General features: G+C 53.6%; 3 protein-coding genes across 3 annotated transcripts in view; 2 read left to right on the plus strand and 1 right to left on the minus strand.

Moving 5' to 3' along the window:
- The window catches only part of SRP68 (signal recognition particle 68), a 37,120-nt gene extending 34,184 nt beyond the window's left edge, over positions 1-2,936 (minus strand). Inside the window, 3 exon segments of the mRNA XM_055327805.1 lie at positions 916-982; positions 2,761-2,893; positions 2,895-2,936. Coding sequence (XP_055183780.1) covers positions 916-982; positions 2,761-2,893; positions 2,895-2,936 — 242 coding nt within the window.
- Positions 2,937-8,889: 5,953 nt separating this feature from the next.
- Positions 8,890-11,357, plus strand: GALR2 (galanin receptor 2). Its single transcript, XM_055313167.1, has 2 exons — positions 8,890-9,333; positions 10,562-11,357. The coding sequence occupies exons 1-2, from the start codon at positions 8,966-8,968 to the stop codon at positions 11,355-11,357; spliced, it is 1,164 nt and encodes a 387-aa protein (XP_055169142.1). The 5' UTR covers positions 8,890-8,965.
- Positions 11,358-12,861: 1,504 nt separating this feature from the next.
- On the plus strand, positions 12,862-16,169 carry ZACN (zinc activated ion channel). The gene is made up of 9 exons (XM_055315788.1): positions 12,862-12,958; positions 13,043-13,167; positions 13,292-13,336; positions 13,486-13,592; positions 13,818-13,987; positions 14,762-14,886; positions 15,018-15,228; positions 15,349-15,513; positions 15,982-16,169. The coding sequence occupies exons 1-9, from the start codon at positions 12,862-12,864 to the stop codon at positions 16,164-16,166; spliced, it is 1,230 nt and encodes a 409-aa protein (XP_055171763.1). The 3' UTR covers positions 16,167-16,169.
- Positions 16,170-16,536: the final 367 nt, after the last annotated feature.

Below are 16,536 nucleotides of genomic sequence, written 5' to 3' on the forward strand. Positions count from 1 at the left end.
GCATGCGCACGCTCTCTTAAATAAATAAATATTTTTTAAAAGTTTTTTTTTTATTATTTATTCATGAGAGACACAGAGAAGAGGCAGAGACACAAGCAGACGGAGAAATAAATAAAATCTTAAAAAAAAAAAAAAAAAAGTCCAGTAGCCAAAGCCTGTATCTTCAATATGAAATGGATACTTCTGCTTCCAAAATACTGGATTATATTATACACTAGGCATCTATGTTTAAGAGTTATATTAAATTTGTTTTCCAACTTGAAGGCTGTTACAGAGTTTACCAATAAATTATAATGATATCATAGAAATTCCCCTTATATAGGGTGCCAGGCTGGCTCATTCCGTGGAGCAGGTGGCTCTTGATCTCGGGGTCATGAGTTCAAGCCCCAAGTTGGGCACAGTGCTTACTTTAAAATAAATAAGGAACTGAAAAACTCTGACAATATGGTTAGGATTAACAAAAATTATTACCATAACTGTTTGCTATTTTCAGCAAAAGCCTCCAGTGTATCTGCATATTATGAGGCAAAATGGATAAAACAGTTGGCTTTTATTCATTATGAAATTTTAAATTTGAGAAGGACATTTTAAAGACTCAGTATGGGCAGCCCGGGTGGCTCAGTGGTTTAGCACTGCCTTCAGCCCAGGGTGTGATCCTGGAGTCCCGGGATCAAGTCCCACGTCAGGCTCCCTGCATGGAGCCTGCTTCTCCCTCTGCCTGTGTCTCTGCCTCTCTTTCTCTGTCTCTCATGAATAAACAAAATCTTTAAAAAAAAAAAAAAAAGACTCAATATAAGTTCAGAGTCAAACTTTCCAAGCATAACTGACACAGCAAAATAAGTAGGATATTAACAAAAGCAAACCAAGTTTGAAAATTCCACAATAATTTCCATACATCTTGCACACGATACTAACCTATACCTCTGAAAATCTCCATGCCGCAAACCGTGCTGCTGCTGGGATTCCTTAATTATCTGAAGAACTAGAGCCAAGATTAAGGAAAAACTTACAATGGTAAGAATCCAAATAAATCATGAACATACTCCCATTACTCTATATTTGTATCAAACCACAGCACATTCAACATTGCTGAAATACTTAGTACATTAACTACTGAAGTCTCGTCATCATTTTCAATAGCTATCTTGTCACAGGACATGGCTAACCAAGTAGAAAAACTGTTCCCCCAAACCTGTTACTTTCAAACTAAAAAAGGAGAGCATTATTAGCCATTGAGGATTCCTTAAATCAACAGCTTTAAAAAAAAGGTTGCTGGATTTTAACTACTGAATAAAGCTGGGGTTGTTCCCACTGATTTACACCAGGACCCAGTATTTTACTCATTCGAGCAGATTCAGGTTTAAAAATGACGTGTACTACTCCTCTATTTGCATAACTTCCTGCATCTGCCAAATCTAACTTTTCTTTAACAGCTGTGATCCTGTATGAGCCTATGGTTAGCGCATGCCAACCAAACGAGGCCACAGCTTGCATAAAAATATTAGTTTTTCTTTTAAAGAAAAAAAAAAAACCCTGACCAAACTCTTTTTAAGAATCTTAAAAATATTTTAAGATCATGTGCTAAACTTTAGGAAATCCAGGGACCTTTATTTATCTACAATTTGAATTCCCCTCTAAAGTTTCCTCAACGCTCCTCTGCAGACTTATGTTGAAATACTGAACGCTATAAGGACTCTTTCAACAACTAGAAAGGAATAAGAAGGTGTAAGTTTTGTAAAAAAAAAAAAAAAAAAAAAAAAAAGAAACCAAAGCGTTCTAATACCATTTGAAACTATATCTATCACCGGTTCAAAAAGTAAAACTCCAAACCCCTGAAAACAGCATTAAGATGTGAAGTTAAACGTGTTATTTCAGAAATTCAACTAACATTCTCTCCATCTGTTATTCATTTCAAAAAGCCACAAACTAGTGTCTACGGCACTCAGTTGTGATACACTTGGATGTAAACTACAGGCCCATCCCTCCAGGTCAACTGAACAACTCTCCACGAGATAAAATGCCTACAGACCCCTCAAGAAAGCTATACAAGGGGATCCCTGGGTGGCTCAGTGGTTTGGCGCCTGCCTTTGGCCCAGGGCGCGATCCTGGAGTCCCGCGTCGGGCTCCCGGCATGGAGCCTGCTTCTCCCTCCTCCTGTGGGTCTCTCTCTCTCTCCTCTCTCTGTGTCTATCATAAATAAATCTTAAAAAAAAAAAAAAGCCATACAAGTGATGTTAAGCTACGCTTCTATTAAAAATGAACAACAAGCTCTTCCTCAATCCTTGCTCCACTGCCAGGGCATCAAACTGTAATGCTCACTATCCATTCTCCGACGGCTGTCGACAAAAGTATTAAGACAAAATGTCAATACTGCAATTGCCCCCCCGCAGTTCAGCGATTCAAGGTGCCAAGAGCGCAGCTCACTGGGGTGGCCACAGTGTCATCCCCGTCACCAGCCCTCCACGCGGGCAAGCGCAGGGAAACTGCAAAACTCTGCCCAATACCCGCCCCCCCCCCCCCGCCCCCGGTGCCGCTTGAGAGAAGAGGACGCTCCCCCAGCCTGGGAGGCGAATGAGAAGCGAGAAAAGACCGATCGAAATACAATACCCTGTAAATGAGTGCCGGAAAGTAAGGGCGAGAGAAACTGCAACCCGAGGCCTCACCTGCCCGGGACGTACCGGGACCCGCCGCCTCTCCCGCCCCCGGCCCTGCACATCGACACGTAGTCATAGCGAGTTAGGCCCGATTACTCTAGGATACTCTCCAAACTCAGGCTATCCCCGAATTCTCTGTTTGCCTTCGATCCAGCTGAAGGCCGTTCGTTTTCCTTATTTTCCTCTCCTCCGGCACCGCGTCCACCCCCACTACCGCCGCCGCCGCCGCCGCCGCCGCTCGCCGCCGCCGCCGCCACCGGGAACCTGTTTCTCGGCAGCCATCTTGCCCCAGCGCCGCAGAGACAGACGGGATAGAGGAGGCGGGACCACGGAGGCGGAAGAGAGCGAGGCCTGCCCCGACGGCCTGACGGGATAGCGGCGGACTCCGCCGCCGACGGCCGGGTCCGCACGCCTAAGCCGCTTGTTGGAGTGCGCCTGCGCGTAGGCTCGGGTTCCCGGGTCGCGGCGGGCGAGGTTGAGGGCGCGCTCGGGCACGGGGCCAGAGGTGTTAAGCTCTTTTCCGCGCACTGAGGGCGGAAGACTGGAAGGTGGACCCCCTCTGTCTCCTGCATCCCTGCACGGAGGAGCCTGCTCACGTCCCAAGCGCAGAGGACGGGGGAGGTTGGCTAAGGAATTTGAGTTTCGGGGTGTCTACGTCCCTGGATACTGGGGAGCTGGGGTTCCCACACTCCCCGAATGAAGCACTCCCCCTGTTAGGGAACCGCGCCTCTGCGCTCTCCTCTGGGGCCCACCCTGAGAAAGCGCTGGCGGGGTCAGGGGTCAGCAAGTGGGGAGGCTCCTGGCCCTGCTGGCGACCTTTGTCCCTGGATTTGGGAGCAAGCAGTCCAGCAGTTCAGGAGGGAGACCTGCTCTGCAACATGCGTTGGGAGATGTTGGGCAAATAACTTGGTTTCCCTCTAAATGCTTTCCCTTCTCTGTGAAATGGGGATAACCAATTAAGACAGTTTTTATGAAGATGAAATGAGGCAATTTAGGGGCGGCTGGGTGGCTCCGTAGGTTAAGAGGTCATGATCTCAGGGTCCTGGGATGGATCCTCAGGGAGTCTGCTTCTCCTTCTTCCCCTGCTCTTGGGCTTGCTTTCTCTCTCTCTCTCTCTCTCTCTCTCAAATAATCAAAATCTTTTAAGAAAGAATGAAAGAAGAAGAAGCAAAGAAAGAAAGAAATTAAAGTCTCTACTCAGTATCACTAATCATTAGGGAAATGTAAATCAACCCCGCGATGAACTATCATTTCATATCCATTAGGATGATTACTGTATTTTTTTAATTTTTATTTTTTGGATGGTTACTATTTTTTTTTAAGATTTTTATTTATTTATTTATTTATTTATTTATTTATTTGAGAGGGAGCCCACAAGTGGGCGGGGGGGGTCAGAGGGCAAGAGACAGGCCAACTCCCTACCGAGCATGGACACCACCCCTGCCACAACCGACTCCCCAACCTGGACTCGCTGAGCCTGGCTAATCCCAGTGATTGTGACCTCAGCCAAAGTCAGACACTCAATGGACTGAGCCACCCAGGTGCCCCTGGATCATTACTATTTTTAAAAAATAGTGATAAAAGAAAATACCATGTATTGGAGAGGATATGGAGAAATCGGAACCTTGGTGTGCTTTTGGTGCAAATGTAAAATGGCACAGCCACTGCGAAAACCAGTATGATGGTTCTTTGGAAAACTGAAGAATTATGATTCCATCTGGTAGTTCCACTTCTGGGTGTATATCCACAAGAATTGAAAGTAGAATCTCCAAGAGGTATTTGTACATTCATGTTCATAGAAGCATTATTAACAATAGTCAAGAGATGGAAGTAACCCAGTGGTGCTCCAGGAATAAACAAAGTGGTATATCCATACATTGGAATAATATTAAGCCTTAAAAAGGAAGGAAAATCTGGGCACCTGTGTGACTCAGTGGTTGAGCGTGTACCTTTGGCTCAGGTCATGATCATGGAGTCCTGGGATCGAGTCCTGTATCAGGCTCCCCACAGGGAACCTGCTTCTCCCCCTGCCTATGTCTTTGCCTCCCTCTGTATCTCTCATGAATAAATCAGTAAAATATTTTTTTAAAAAACAGGAAGGAAATTCTGACACAAGCTTCGACGTGGCTGAAGCTTGAAAATATTGTGCTAAGTTACATAAGCCTATCACAAAGAGGCAAATATGGTATGATTCCATTTATATGAGGTATCTAGTGCAAATTCATAGAAAGTACAATGATGGTTACTAGGAGCTGGAGGCAGGCGAAAGGGGAATTATTGTTTAATGGATACCGAGTTTTAATTTTGTAGGATTAACAAGTCCTGGAGATTGTTTGCACAACAACATGAATATACTTTTTTTTTAAAGATTTATTTATTTTTAAAGATGGGATCCCTGGGTGGCGCAGCGGTTTGGCGCCTGCCTTTGGCCCAGGGCGCGATCCTGGAGACCCGGGATCGAATCCCACGTCGGGCTCCCGGTGCATGGAGCCTGCTTCTCCCTCTGCCTGTGTCTCTGCCTCTCTCTCTCTCTCTCTGTGACTATCATAAATAAATTTTAAAAAAATAAAGATTTATTTATTTTTAAAGAAAGAGCAGGGAGAGGGGAACAGAGAGGGGGAGAGAGGAGATCTCCAGCAGATTCTCCTCTCAGTGCAGAGCCTGACATGGAGCTTGATCCCAGGAGTGTGAGATCATGATCTGAGCTGAAACAAAGGGTTGGGCACTCAACCGACTGAGCCACCCAGGCACTCTTGCATATACTTAATATTACTGAATAGTTCGCTTTAACATATCCAAGATGGTAAATTGTATGTTCTGTGTACTTTACCACAATTAAAAACTAAAATAGGTCTCAGGGCACCCGGCTGGCTCAGTCAGTGGAGTGTGAGACTCTTGATCTCAGGATTGTGGGTTCAAGCCCCATGTTGGGTGTAGAGATTACTAATAATAAAATAAAATAAAATATATTTTAAAAAAATTCTCCCAGGGATGCCTGGGTCGCTCGGCGGTTGAGCGTCTGCCTTTGGCTCAGGTCATGATCCTGGGGTCCTGGGATCGAGTCCGCATCGGGTTCCCCACAGGGAGCCTGCTTCTCCCTCTGCCTAGGTCTCTGCCCTCTCTGTGTGTCTTTCATGAATAAATAAATAAAATCTTAAAAAATAAAAATAAAAAAAGATGTTACTTTATTAGCTGCTAGTTTTTAAAAAAGTTTCCCAAATGTTCATAAACAAATGAATGGATAAATAGAATCGGTATCACCATACCATGGAATATTATTTGGCCATAAAAAGCAACAAAGTACTTATATATGCTACAAAGCAGACAAATCCTGAAAATACTATGCTAAGTGAATAAAGCCATCCAAAGACCACATATCATGGGAGTCCATTTATATGAAATGTACAGGGCACCTGGTTGGATCAGTTGGTAGAGCTTGTGACTCTTGATCTCAGGCTCATGGGTTTGAGCCCCATATTGGGTGTAGAGATTACTTAAATAAGTAAATAAACAAATAAAACCTTAAGAAAATAAAATTAAAAATATACTTGAAATGTCCAGAATTAAAAAAAAAAAAAGAAATGTCCAGAATTGGCAAATCCATACAGACAGAAAATGATTGCCTGGGGCTGGGGGTAGGGGTGGAGATTGGAGATTGATGGGTAAAGAAAGGGCAGGAGTTTCTTTGGGGAAGAATGTTCTAAAATTGATTATATGTGATGGCTGCATAACTCTGAATATATTAAAAAACAAATGCAGGGGATCCCTGGGTGGCGCAGCAGTTTGGCGCCTGCCTTTGGCCCAGGGCGCAATCCTGGAGACCCGGGATCGAATCCTACGTCGGGCTCCCGGTGCATGGAGCCTGCTTCTCCCTCTGCCTGTGTCTCTGCCTCTCTCTCTCTCTCTCTCTCCCTCTCTGTGGCTATCATAAATAAATAAAAATTAAAAAATATTTAAAAAAAAGAATATTTCTAAAAAAAAAAAAACCAAATGCACCCTTTAAGTGGATAAATTGTATGTTATGGGGATTATATTTCACTGAAGATTTTTTTTTTAAAGTAAGTCAGGTGGTGTTGGTCCTCTGGTCAAAACTTTGCAGTGGCTCCTCATTTCACTCAGACTAGAAGCCATGTTCCTTGCAATGGAAAAAGCCCTCAGTGTTATGCCTGTCACCTCATCTCCTGCCAATCTCCTTCTTGTTCATCAACTCAAGCCATAGGAGCTTCCTTATTTAGGGACACAGGCATATTCTTGCTTTGGAATCTTCGCACTGACTCTTTGGAATGCTCTTCCCCTAGATACTTGCTACTCTAGGTCCCTCATCTCCTTCAAGCCTTTGTTCAAATGTCATCTTCCTAATGAAGTCTATCTGGTCACCTTATTTTTATTATTTTATTTTAGTGCATTTTATTTTATTTTTTTTTTTATTTTAGTAGGTTTGATGCCCAGCGGGGAGCCCAATGCAGACCTTGAACTCACCACCCTGATATCAAGACCTGAGCTGAAATCAAGAGTCAGAGCTCAGGATGTCTGGGTGGCTCAGTGGTTGAGTGTCTGCCTTTGGTTCTGGGCATGATCCCAGGGTTCCAGAACCCGAGCCCGGGTTCCACATCGGGCTTCCTGCATGAAGCCTGCTCCTCCCTCTGCCTATGTCTCTGCCTTTCTCTTTCTCTGTGTGTCTCTCATGAATAAATAAATAAAATATTTTAAAAAAATAGTCAGATGCTCAACTGACTGATCCACCCCAGTGACCCTGGCCACCTTATTTTAAATTGCACCATCACCACCGCTATGGTACTCCCAATTCCCTTACCCTGATCTACTTTTCCTGCTAGTATTTATCAATTTGTAATAGGTTAATAACTCACTTGAGGGACGCCTGGGTGGCTCAGCGGTTGGGCATCTGCCTTCAGCTCCAGGAGTGATCCTGGGGTCCTGGGATCGAGTTCCACATCGGGGTCCCTACATGGAGCCTGCTTCTCCCTTTGCCTGCATCTCTGCCTCTCTCTGTGTGTCTCTCATGAATAAATAAAATCTTTAAAAAACTCACTTGAATTTTGTTTATTGTCTGTCTCTTCTGCGAAGAGTAAGTTCATGGAAGGCCTTGATCTTTCTAGAGCTCACCAGTATATACTAAGGACCCAGAACAATGTCTGGAAAGGGGTAGATACTTAATGAATGCTGAATGAATGAATGAATGAATGAATGAATGAATGGCAAGCAACTCATGAACATGAACTGCTGTCTTTCTATCCCTGAATAGGCAGGCAGGGCAGGGGTATGGATAATGTTTCCCTGACCAAGGAGTGGGAGTAGGCTTCAGGGCTGAGATTCTGGGGTGCGGGTGGGAGGAGGAAAAGGAATGTTCCACACTGGGACCCAACGAGCAGGGCAGAGAAATGAAGCAGAGGTCACACTTCAGTGGCAGAAGGTGATGATTTTCAGACCCAGTGATCCGGGAGGGGGGGATGTGGATAATCCTACAGAAACAGCAATGATTCCGAGTCACAAGCGCTAGATGCTTAATACGTTAAAATCAGAAACAAGTATTTGAGTTTTATTGCAACCTAAACACCTTCCTGACCACGCAGGAAAAAACGCTCCTGGGGCAGGGAACTCTGCTCTTTTGCATTTCCTTAATGTTTTCCCTTTTTGGATATCTAAGGCAAGGAGACAGGACCTTGATTGGCTGAGATTCAACTAACTGGCTTCAGGCCGCCCATCTCAGTCCGTGCTCACTAGAGCCCTCCCAGAAGGTACTGTGATCCCCCGGGGCCAAAGAAACTGAGGCACAGCGCCAAGGGCAGGGACTGGCGCACAGAAGAGGCGCGGAGCAGGCGGCGGGCGGGCCCCTCCCGGCTGTGGAAAGCCGCGGCCCCTCCGTTCACCTCCGCGCTGGTCACCTCCCCGCCCCGCTTAGGGTCGCCCGGGAATCTTCCGGGGAGGCCGGGCCGCAGGAGAGGGACGCGCGGTCCCAGGCGGGGCGCTCCCGGCCGCCCAGACAGGCCCGGGGCGCTGGAGCGCGCTGCCGTCGCCGACGGCCCGGGTCCCCCGGCGGGCCACCGCAACCCGTCCCCCAGCCCTTCCCCGAGCGCAGGGCCGCGGCGGGGCCCAGCCCACCCCTCCGGCTGCTCGCTCCTCCCCCTGACCCCCGCGCACCCCCACATCCCGCCCCGGCCGGTCAAGGCTTGCTCCGCCCGCAGCTCGGGCGGCTCGCGCTGGGCGCCGCAGCAGCTGCAACCGCGGGAGCGCCGGGCTCCCCGGAACCCAGACGGCGGCAGGAGCTCGGGCAGCCCCGGGTCGGGGGCGCCATGAACGGCTCGGGCGGCCCCGGGGCCGAGGACGCGAGGGAGGCGGGCGGCAGGGACGGCTGGCAGCCCGAGGCGGTTATCGTGCCCATGCTGTTCGCGCTCATCTTCTTGGTGGGCACCGTGGGCAACGCCCTGGTGCTGGCGGTGCTGCTGCGCGGCGGCCAGGCGGTCAGCACCACCAACCTGTTCATCCTCAACCTGGGCGTGGCCGACCTGTGCTTCATCCTGTGCTGCGTGCCCTTCCAGGCCACCATCTACACCCTGGACGGCTGGGTGTTCGGCTCGCTGCTCTGCAAGGCCGTGCACTTCCTCATCTTCCTCACCATGTACGCCAGCAGCTTCACGCTGGCCGCCGTCTCCCTGGACAGGTGAGCGAGCGCCCTGGCGGGCCCCCTGGGGGCGGGGAGCGTCAGGCACCCAGGTGTGGGCTGGAGAAGAAAGCGGGACTGGAGGCTGGAGGAGGGGCGCGCGGAGAGTAGAAAAGGGCGCTCAGTAGGCAAAGGAACCGGGAGAGAGTGAAACACAAGCCGGGGTGGGCAAGGGACAAGGGGCGAGACGAGTAAGATCGGGGGACTGCGGCGCCCCTCCGTTAGGTGCGCGCTCGCGGCTCCCCGCGGCGGACCTCGGCTCTCCAGCGCCGCCGCGGGCGCCTGGCAAAACCGGCGTTTCCCGCGCACATCGCAATTTCGCGGCTTCGTCCGGCTTGGGTGCCCCTGTGAGGTTGGGACGGGAGGATTACTGCGCCCCGTTTACGGATGAGATCGAGGTCGGAAGCGATGTGTTCAGAGTCGCCCATCCAGTAATCGTGTGCCTCAGGACAGCCAACGGGGTGTCTCCTGGAGACTCAGGCGCCTCCGCCTCGCTGGCCTCGAAGCCACGGTTTGCTCCGCGCAGTCGACTCTGGTCCGGGCTGCGGAATGTGGGTCCTTCGCAAGGGCTCACACCAAAGTTCAAGCGAACACGCCCGCCCCAACCCCTCCCCGCCCCAGGCCCAGGGAGAGGAGAGCGCTGGAGGGTCTCCCCCATCCGCCCCGGTCGGAAGGACACCGGGATGATTCCTGGGGAGGAAATCTGGGTCCAAGTCCAATATCTCCGCGGCCCCTTCAACCCCCAGGTCCTCCTGACCCTCCCTGGGCGGGCAGCGAGGTGAACACCCCCCCCCCATATACCTCCCAGTTCCGTCGAGCGCGGAGTGTGCTGGTGGGACCCATAGAGCGTCTGCTTCCCTAAGCAAGTCCCTCGCGATGTCTCCAGGCTCAAGGAGCCTGGGTCTTAACCTCTCCGGGCACCCTCACTGGTGGGTCATCACAGCCCCAAAGCCGGTTCAACTTTGGGGTGCCCTCCCGGCTGGAGTGTGACTGTGGTCAGTCCCGGGAAGAGCAGATGAGTGGCCTACACGCGCCCCTTCCCTGCCGCGGGGTCCCGCCCCGCATCTCAAAGCAGCCGAGTGTCTGGGCTGCTCCCGGGCCAGTGCGTTGCCACCGTGCGCTGGGCACCCTCGTGGAGAGAGGGTGAGGGGTTCGAGGTGCAAGGGTCCGGCCCTGCGCCCCGCGAATCCAGCAGTTCACCCGTCCCCCTTCCCGGCCTGCCCCACAGATACCTGGCCATCCGCTACCCGCTGCACTCTCGCGAGCTGCGCACGCCTCGAAACGCGCTGGCTGCCATCGGGCTCATCTGGGGGCTGTCGCTGCTCTTCTCCGGGCCCTACCTGAGTTACTACCGCCAGTCGCAGCTGGCCAACCTGACTGTGTGCCACCCGGCGTGGAGCGCGCCTCGCCGCCGCGCCATGGACCTCTGCACCTTCGTCTTCAGCTACCTGCTGCCCATGCTGGTGCTCGGCCTGACCTACGCGCGCACCCTGCGCTACCTCTGGCGCGCGGTTGACCCGGTGGCCGCGGGCTCCAGCGCCCGGCGCGCCAAGCGCAAGGTGACGCGCATGATCATCATCGTGGCGGCGCTCTTCTGCCTCTGCTGGATGCCTCACCACGCGCTTATCCTCTGCGTGTGGTTCGGCCGCTTCCCGCTTACGCCTGCCACGTACGCGCTGCGCATCTTCTCGCACCTGGTCTCCTATGCCAACTCCTGTGTCAACCCCATCGTCTACGCGCTCGTCTCCAAGCACTTCCGCAAGGGCTTCCGCAAGATCTGTGCGGGGCTGCTGCGCCGTGCCCCTCGGAGAGCCTCAGGCCGCGTGTGCATCGCGGCGCAGGGCCCCCGAGGCAGCAGCGTGCTGGAGCGCGAGTCCACCGACCTGACGCACGTGAGCGAGGCGGCCGGGTCCCCCGCCCCTGTGCTGGCGCCTCTCAGCAGCCCAGCCTTGAGCCTGGTGCCCGGCCCGTCCTGGCGGGACCGAAATGCCCCCAGTGGCATCCCGACGGTTAATGCGACCTGAGGACACTTAGCGATTATGCTTTTGTGTTAAAGGATTGGAGTCGGGGGGCGAGGGATCAGGGAGGGAATTTCCTCTGTTAATAAAATACACAAACCTGGATCCCTGGGAGGCTCAGCGGTTTAGCGCCTGCCTTCGGCCCAGGGCCTGATCCCGGTAGTACCCGGATCGAGTCCCGCATCGGGCTCCTTGTACGGAGCCTGCTTCTCCCTTTGCCTGTGTCTCTGCTTCTGTGTGTGTGTGTGTCTTGTGGATAAATAAAATCTTTTTTAAAAAAGATGCAAACCTTTTCATGTGAAATCACGCGCTGTGTGTCCACATATCTCACAGTTGTGGGGCTCTGTGATCTGCAGCCTCTGGGACTTGACGGGGGAGCTCTGGATGAATGCGCCCAAGGTGCTCTGCTGAGCCACAGAGAAAGAGAGTGGCCTGCAGCCAAGGCAGCCAAGTTAAAGTCCCCATAGAAATCCCTGACTGGGGAGCACGGGTCAAAGAAGGCTCTCTGCACACGGCCATCCAGAGGCGCCTGGCATACATGCAAGGCCGCACCAGCGGCCAGCTGTGCCTGCGACAAAGGCAGGCCGAGTGCTTAAGCGAGGTCCGTAAGTCGGGGAGGCGCAGACACTATGCATGTTCGGAGTAATGTTCAAGCACCAGCGAGTGGCAGGTCACTCCCTACTCCCAGCTCTCTGGGGCGTTTGGAGTGTCTGCAGCCAGATCAGTGCTCACCCACTTGCAGCCTTGGGGCTCCTTCCCTGGCTACAGGCTATAGCTGCCCCGAGTCAGGCCTCCAGCAGATGAGTTTCCATGAGGCCAGGAAAAGTTGCCCCTCACCCCCACCAGTCCTGCTTCAGGGCACCCAGGAGCGCTTCTAAGGCACTGCTGGGCTGGAGCAGGCGGTGAATCCCGTTGCCCTGCCCCAAGTTTGCCCCACTCCTGGGGTTCTTGAGCCTTTCAAGGCTTTTTAATCAGCTCAGTGTTTGAGCAGACGCAGGAAAACTCCGGCATGTATGGATCTCAGGATGTTGAGCGCAGGGCACTTTGGCAAGGGCTTGAATATTTAACCCAGCAGGCACCCGCTACAAGAAAGCAGGGAAGGCCTGTGGCATCTGCCCAGACTGGAAGGACCGAGTTTGGGAAAGGGGTGTGTGTGTGTGTGTGTGTGTGTGTGTGTGTGTGTGTGTTTGTTGGGGGGAATCTGTACTTGCCTGATCCACTTGGCAGTCTTTGAATAGGGCTGATTCCAGATGGTGGAAATGAAGCGGGGCCGGGAAGCCTAGGCAGGTGCACAGTGGGCGGGGCTGGGTCCTGGGCTTTGTCTTCAGGTGTTTGCGGAACCCTGGCTCAGGGGTGAGGGTGAGGGTGGGGTGCCAGCTCCAAGGCCCCAGAGCTCTTGCACAGAGCAGCTGCCTCTGACTAACCACCCAGGCCCCCGGAGAAGCAACTGAAACTGAGGTTGCAGTTTAGGCTGTGCTGCTCCATCCAGCCCTCCATGCAGCCACTGACGATGGCCCCGCGGCTCCTGCTGCTGCTGCTGGCCTTCCTCAGGCTGGGCACCACGGGGCCCTTGGTCCAGGGGCGGGGCTTTCGCTCGCCAACAGTTGGTAGGTGGAGAAGGTAAAGTCATTAAGCTCTGGGATTTGGCAGCCAGGGCTCCCACCCAAATGACCTTGACTTCTGTCCTTCAGCCTGGCCATCCTTTTTCAACTTCAGCCAGCCCCAGGGGGTTCAGGAAACCATCCAGATTCCAAACAATGGCAGCGCGCCCCTGCTCGTGGATGTGCAAGTGTTCGTGTCCAATGTGTTTAATGTGGTAAGTGTCCTCAGGCCAAAGAGAGAGCAGGGCACTAACCACTGAGCCCCAGCAAGCGGTGGGGGCTCCTGCCTCTTCTGTCCCCCTGCGCCCACCCCCAGGTGACACACTGCCCCTCCCTCAGGACATCCTGCGGTACACAGTGTCCTCCATGCTGCTGCTTCGGCTGGTGAGTGTCTGGGGCAGGGGGCGGGGAAGGTGGGACTGGAGACCCTTCTCTTGTCCAGCTCAGAAGTACCAGCCTTCATCAAACTGCCAAGCCAACTGACTTGTAGATACTCGGGAGCGGGAGCCTTAATGCCTTCTTTACGTCCCCAGTCCTGGGTGGATACTCGCCTGGCCTGGAATGCGAGCCTGTACCCACAGCATGCACTCACACTGCCCTGGGACTCACTCTGGACTCCGGGACTCACTATTCAGGAGGCGTAAGTGAGGAGGGAGTTCCTGGGCCAGGAGGTCCTCTTTAGTGACTCTGCCCCTCTGGTGGCCCTGCCAGGCCACAGGTGCACCCCACTGTCCTGTGCCCCCCTCACCCTTCTGGAACCTGGATGCCAGTAGAGGGTAGCTGGGCTATGCTAGGGTCTCCCCCTCCACCCCCTTCTGAGAAGCAGCCGAGCCTCCAGCTGTGGTATCTCCCTCCTCCACAACAGGCTCTGGGTGGACTGGCAGGACCAGAGCCCGCGGGCCAGAGTGGGCCCTGATGGCCACGTCGACCTGTATTTGGCCCTCACCACGGAGACCAACTGTGACTTTGAGCTCCTCCACTTCCCCAGGGACCAGAGCGACTGCAACCTCAGCTTCTATGCTCTCAGCAACACCGGTGCTGACAGGACAGGAGCTGGAGGCGGGGAGGGGGGAGGTGCAGCCTCTGGCCTCCAGCAGACATGTGACCTGGGGGGGGCCCTGGGGGGGCCTTCAGCCAGCCTGTGTTCATACTGGGCCACCTCAGGCTTAGGGGAGCTGAAGAGATCCTAGAGCAGAGCGTGCCTCTCACCTGCACTTCCCACTCAAATGGCAGCCCACCTCCAAGCTCTCCCCTGCTCCGGGCTGCGGCCCCCACTACAGCCGCCCTTAACAGCCAGGGCCAAACGGCAGTGTCTGCACTGCTTTTGTCAAGGCCAGAGGCCAAGGTTGCTGCAGCCTACTCCCAGAAGCATCCTAAAGGTGTAACCATCCAGTAAATATCCCATAGACCCACGAGGGATATCCAGCTTGGCCCAGAACCCCCAACCCTTGCCTCACATCCCTGCCTTCTAGGAAATACTACAGCAGCTGCCCCCTGAGGCTAATACTGCAGGCATGAGATATACTGGGGGATGCATCCATAACCACACCCCCCTCTGAGAAGTGGTGCCACATGCATTTAGTTTCATAATGAAAATTCACCTGTGAACCTGAGGAGGCCCTTCCCCCAGCTGGAGGGAATGTGGGGTGTTGCACAGAGCATGCTAACCTCCTGGTCTGCCCCCAGCCACCATCAGAAGTCTCCATCAGCCCTGGGCACCTGGCTAGTCCCTGCCATTCACTCCCAAGAGAGAGTCAGGACCAGGGGGACCTTTTTCCTGCTTCATCACTTTCCCCTGCCCCCTTCCAGTGCTAGAGCTGGAGTTCCGAGCCCATGCAGTGAACGAGATTGTGAGTGTCAAGAGGGAATATGTAGTTTGGGGTCTGGAGACCCAAATCCCTCCCCGGCAGCTGGTGCCCTGCTTCCAGGTGACGGTGAGTCAGGACATGGGACATGGCGCACACAGGGCTGGCAGGGGTGTGAAGCATGTGGCAGAGGCCACAGGGCCACCCTTCAGCGGTTCGGGCCCCTGATGCCCTCCCACAAAGCCCCAACTTTCTCCCAGTTGCGCCTGCAGAACACAGCGCTGAAGGCCATCATAGCTCTGCTGGTACCTGGGGAGGCGCTGTTGTTAGCGGACATGTGCGGGGGGCTGCTGCCCCTCCGGGCCACCGAGCGCATTGCCTACAAGGTGACCCTGCTGCTGGGCTATCTGGTCTTCCACTCCTCCCTGGTGCAGGCACTGCCCAGCTCCTCCTCCTGCAACCCCCTGCTCAGTAAGTCATGTGCCCCTCACCCAGCCCTGGGAGGGGGCAGGGGCGTGTTCTGCTCATCTCTCTGGGCACCGGGGGATGCAGGCCTGGCCCTGACCCCACCACACCCTCCTGCCCCGCCAGTTTACTACTTCACCGTGCTACTGCTGCTGCTCTTCATCAGCACCATGGAGACCATGCTGCTGGCTGCACTGCAGGCCCGGGGCCACCTCAGGGCCAGAAGCAGCCCCATCCCAACCCCAAGAGGGGAGCAGCAAGATCATGGGGACCTGGGGCCGCATCCTGAAGGTGGGCAGGGAACCCTTACTGGGGCAGGGGTAGAGGGAGGCATAAGTCTAGGAGCAGCTTTGACGGGCAGAGCTGGCAGGCTGCGCACTTAGGGCTGACGCTGGGGATCACGAGGTTATTTAGAGGCTCCAGGCACTCACTCTGCTAGCTCCGCTGTCCCTGGGGTCCTCCGTGCCTGCCCTTGGAAGACGCAGGTATGGAGCAGGGAGCAACGGCAGCTTCCCTAAGGGCCCAGGTGACTTCAAACTCCCTGAGATAACAAGGGTGCTTGTTATCAGAGCTTCTCTACAAGGGCTTCTTCAGCTCAAGATGGCCTGGAACAGGCCGGACTGAAACATTCAGCAGTTGTGAATCTAAGGAAGGGAGAGATCCAGGCTGACAGCCCCCAGGGTTCAGCCTCCTGCTCTGGGCCAGCATGTTGGGGGAGCCCTGAAAAACAGCTCCTTTCCCTGCCTCTTCCCCCACCAGAAGCTCCCGGAGTGAAGGAGTCAAGGAGCTGGGCTGAGGATGCCGACCACATCTTCTTCCTGGTGTATGTGGTGGGGGTAGTGTGCAGCCAATTCTTCTTCATTGGATTCTGGATGTGGGCGACATGCAAGTCTGACCCAGCCCCTGGTGAGGCCATACCCCATGGCGGGCAGCCCAGGCTGTAACCGGCCAAGGCCTAGAGCTGTAGCCCAGGGAGGAGGGCCATGACAGGGTCTCTGGAGAGAGGAGGAGGAGGACGACTCTCTTCCCTAAGCCAGAGGATCCCAGGCCACCCTGAGTTCTCCCTTAGTGACAGCATGCACGCAGAGCATGAAATAAACCCATCACCCAAGTGTTGTGCACATGTGCCTTGAGGGTCTGTCTTCACTGAGCTCAGCTACTCCTCATCCTGCGCAGGTGGGGTGGCCACTCTGCACCCACCCCCACTATGCTCCTGAACTTCTCACCACTGTGTACCAGTCATCTGGTCCCCATTTCTGTGCAACTACTGCTGCCTGACCCTAGGCCCCGAGAGATGAGCCTGGACAGGCCACA

This window comes from Nyctereutes procyonoides, unplaced genomic scaffold (assembly GCF_905146905.1).
Source record: "Nyctereutes procyonoides isolate TBG_1078 unplaced genomic scaffold, NYPRO_anot_genome, whole genome shotgun sequence".
NCBI classification, from domain to species: domain Eukaryota; kingdom Metazoa; phylum Chordata; class Mammalia; order Carnivora; family Canidae; genus Nyctereutes; species Nyctereutes procyonoides.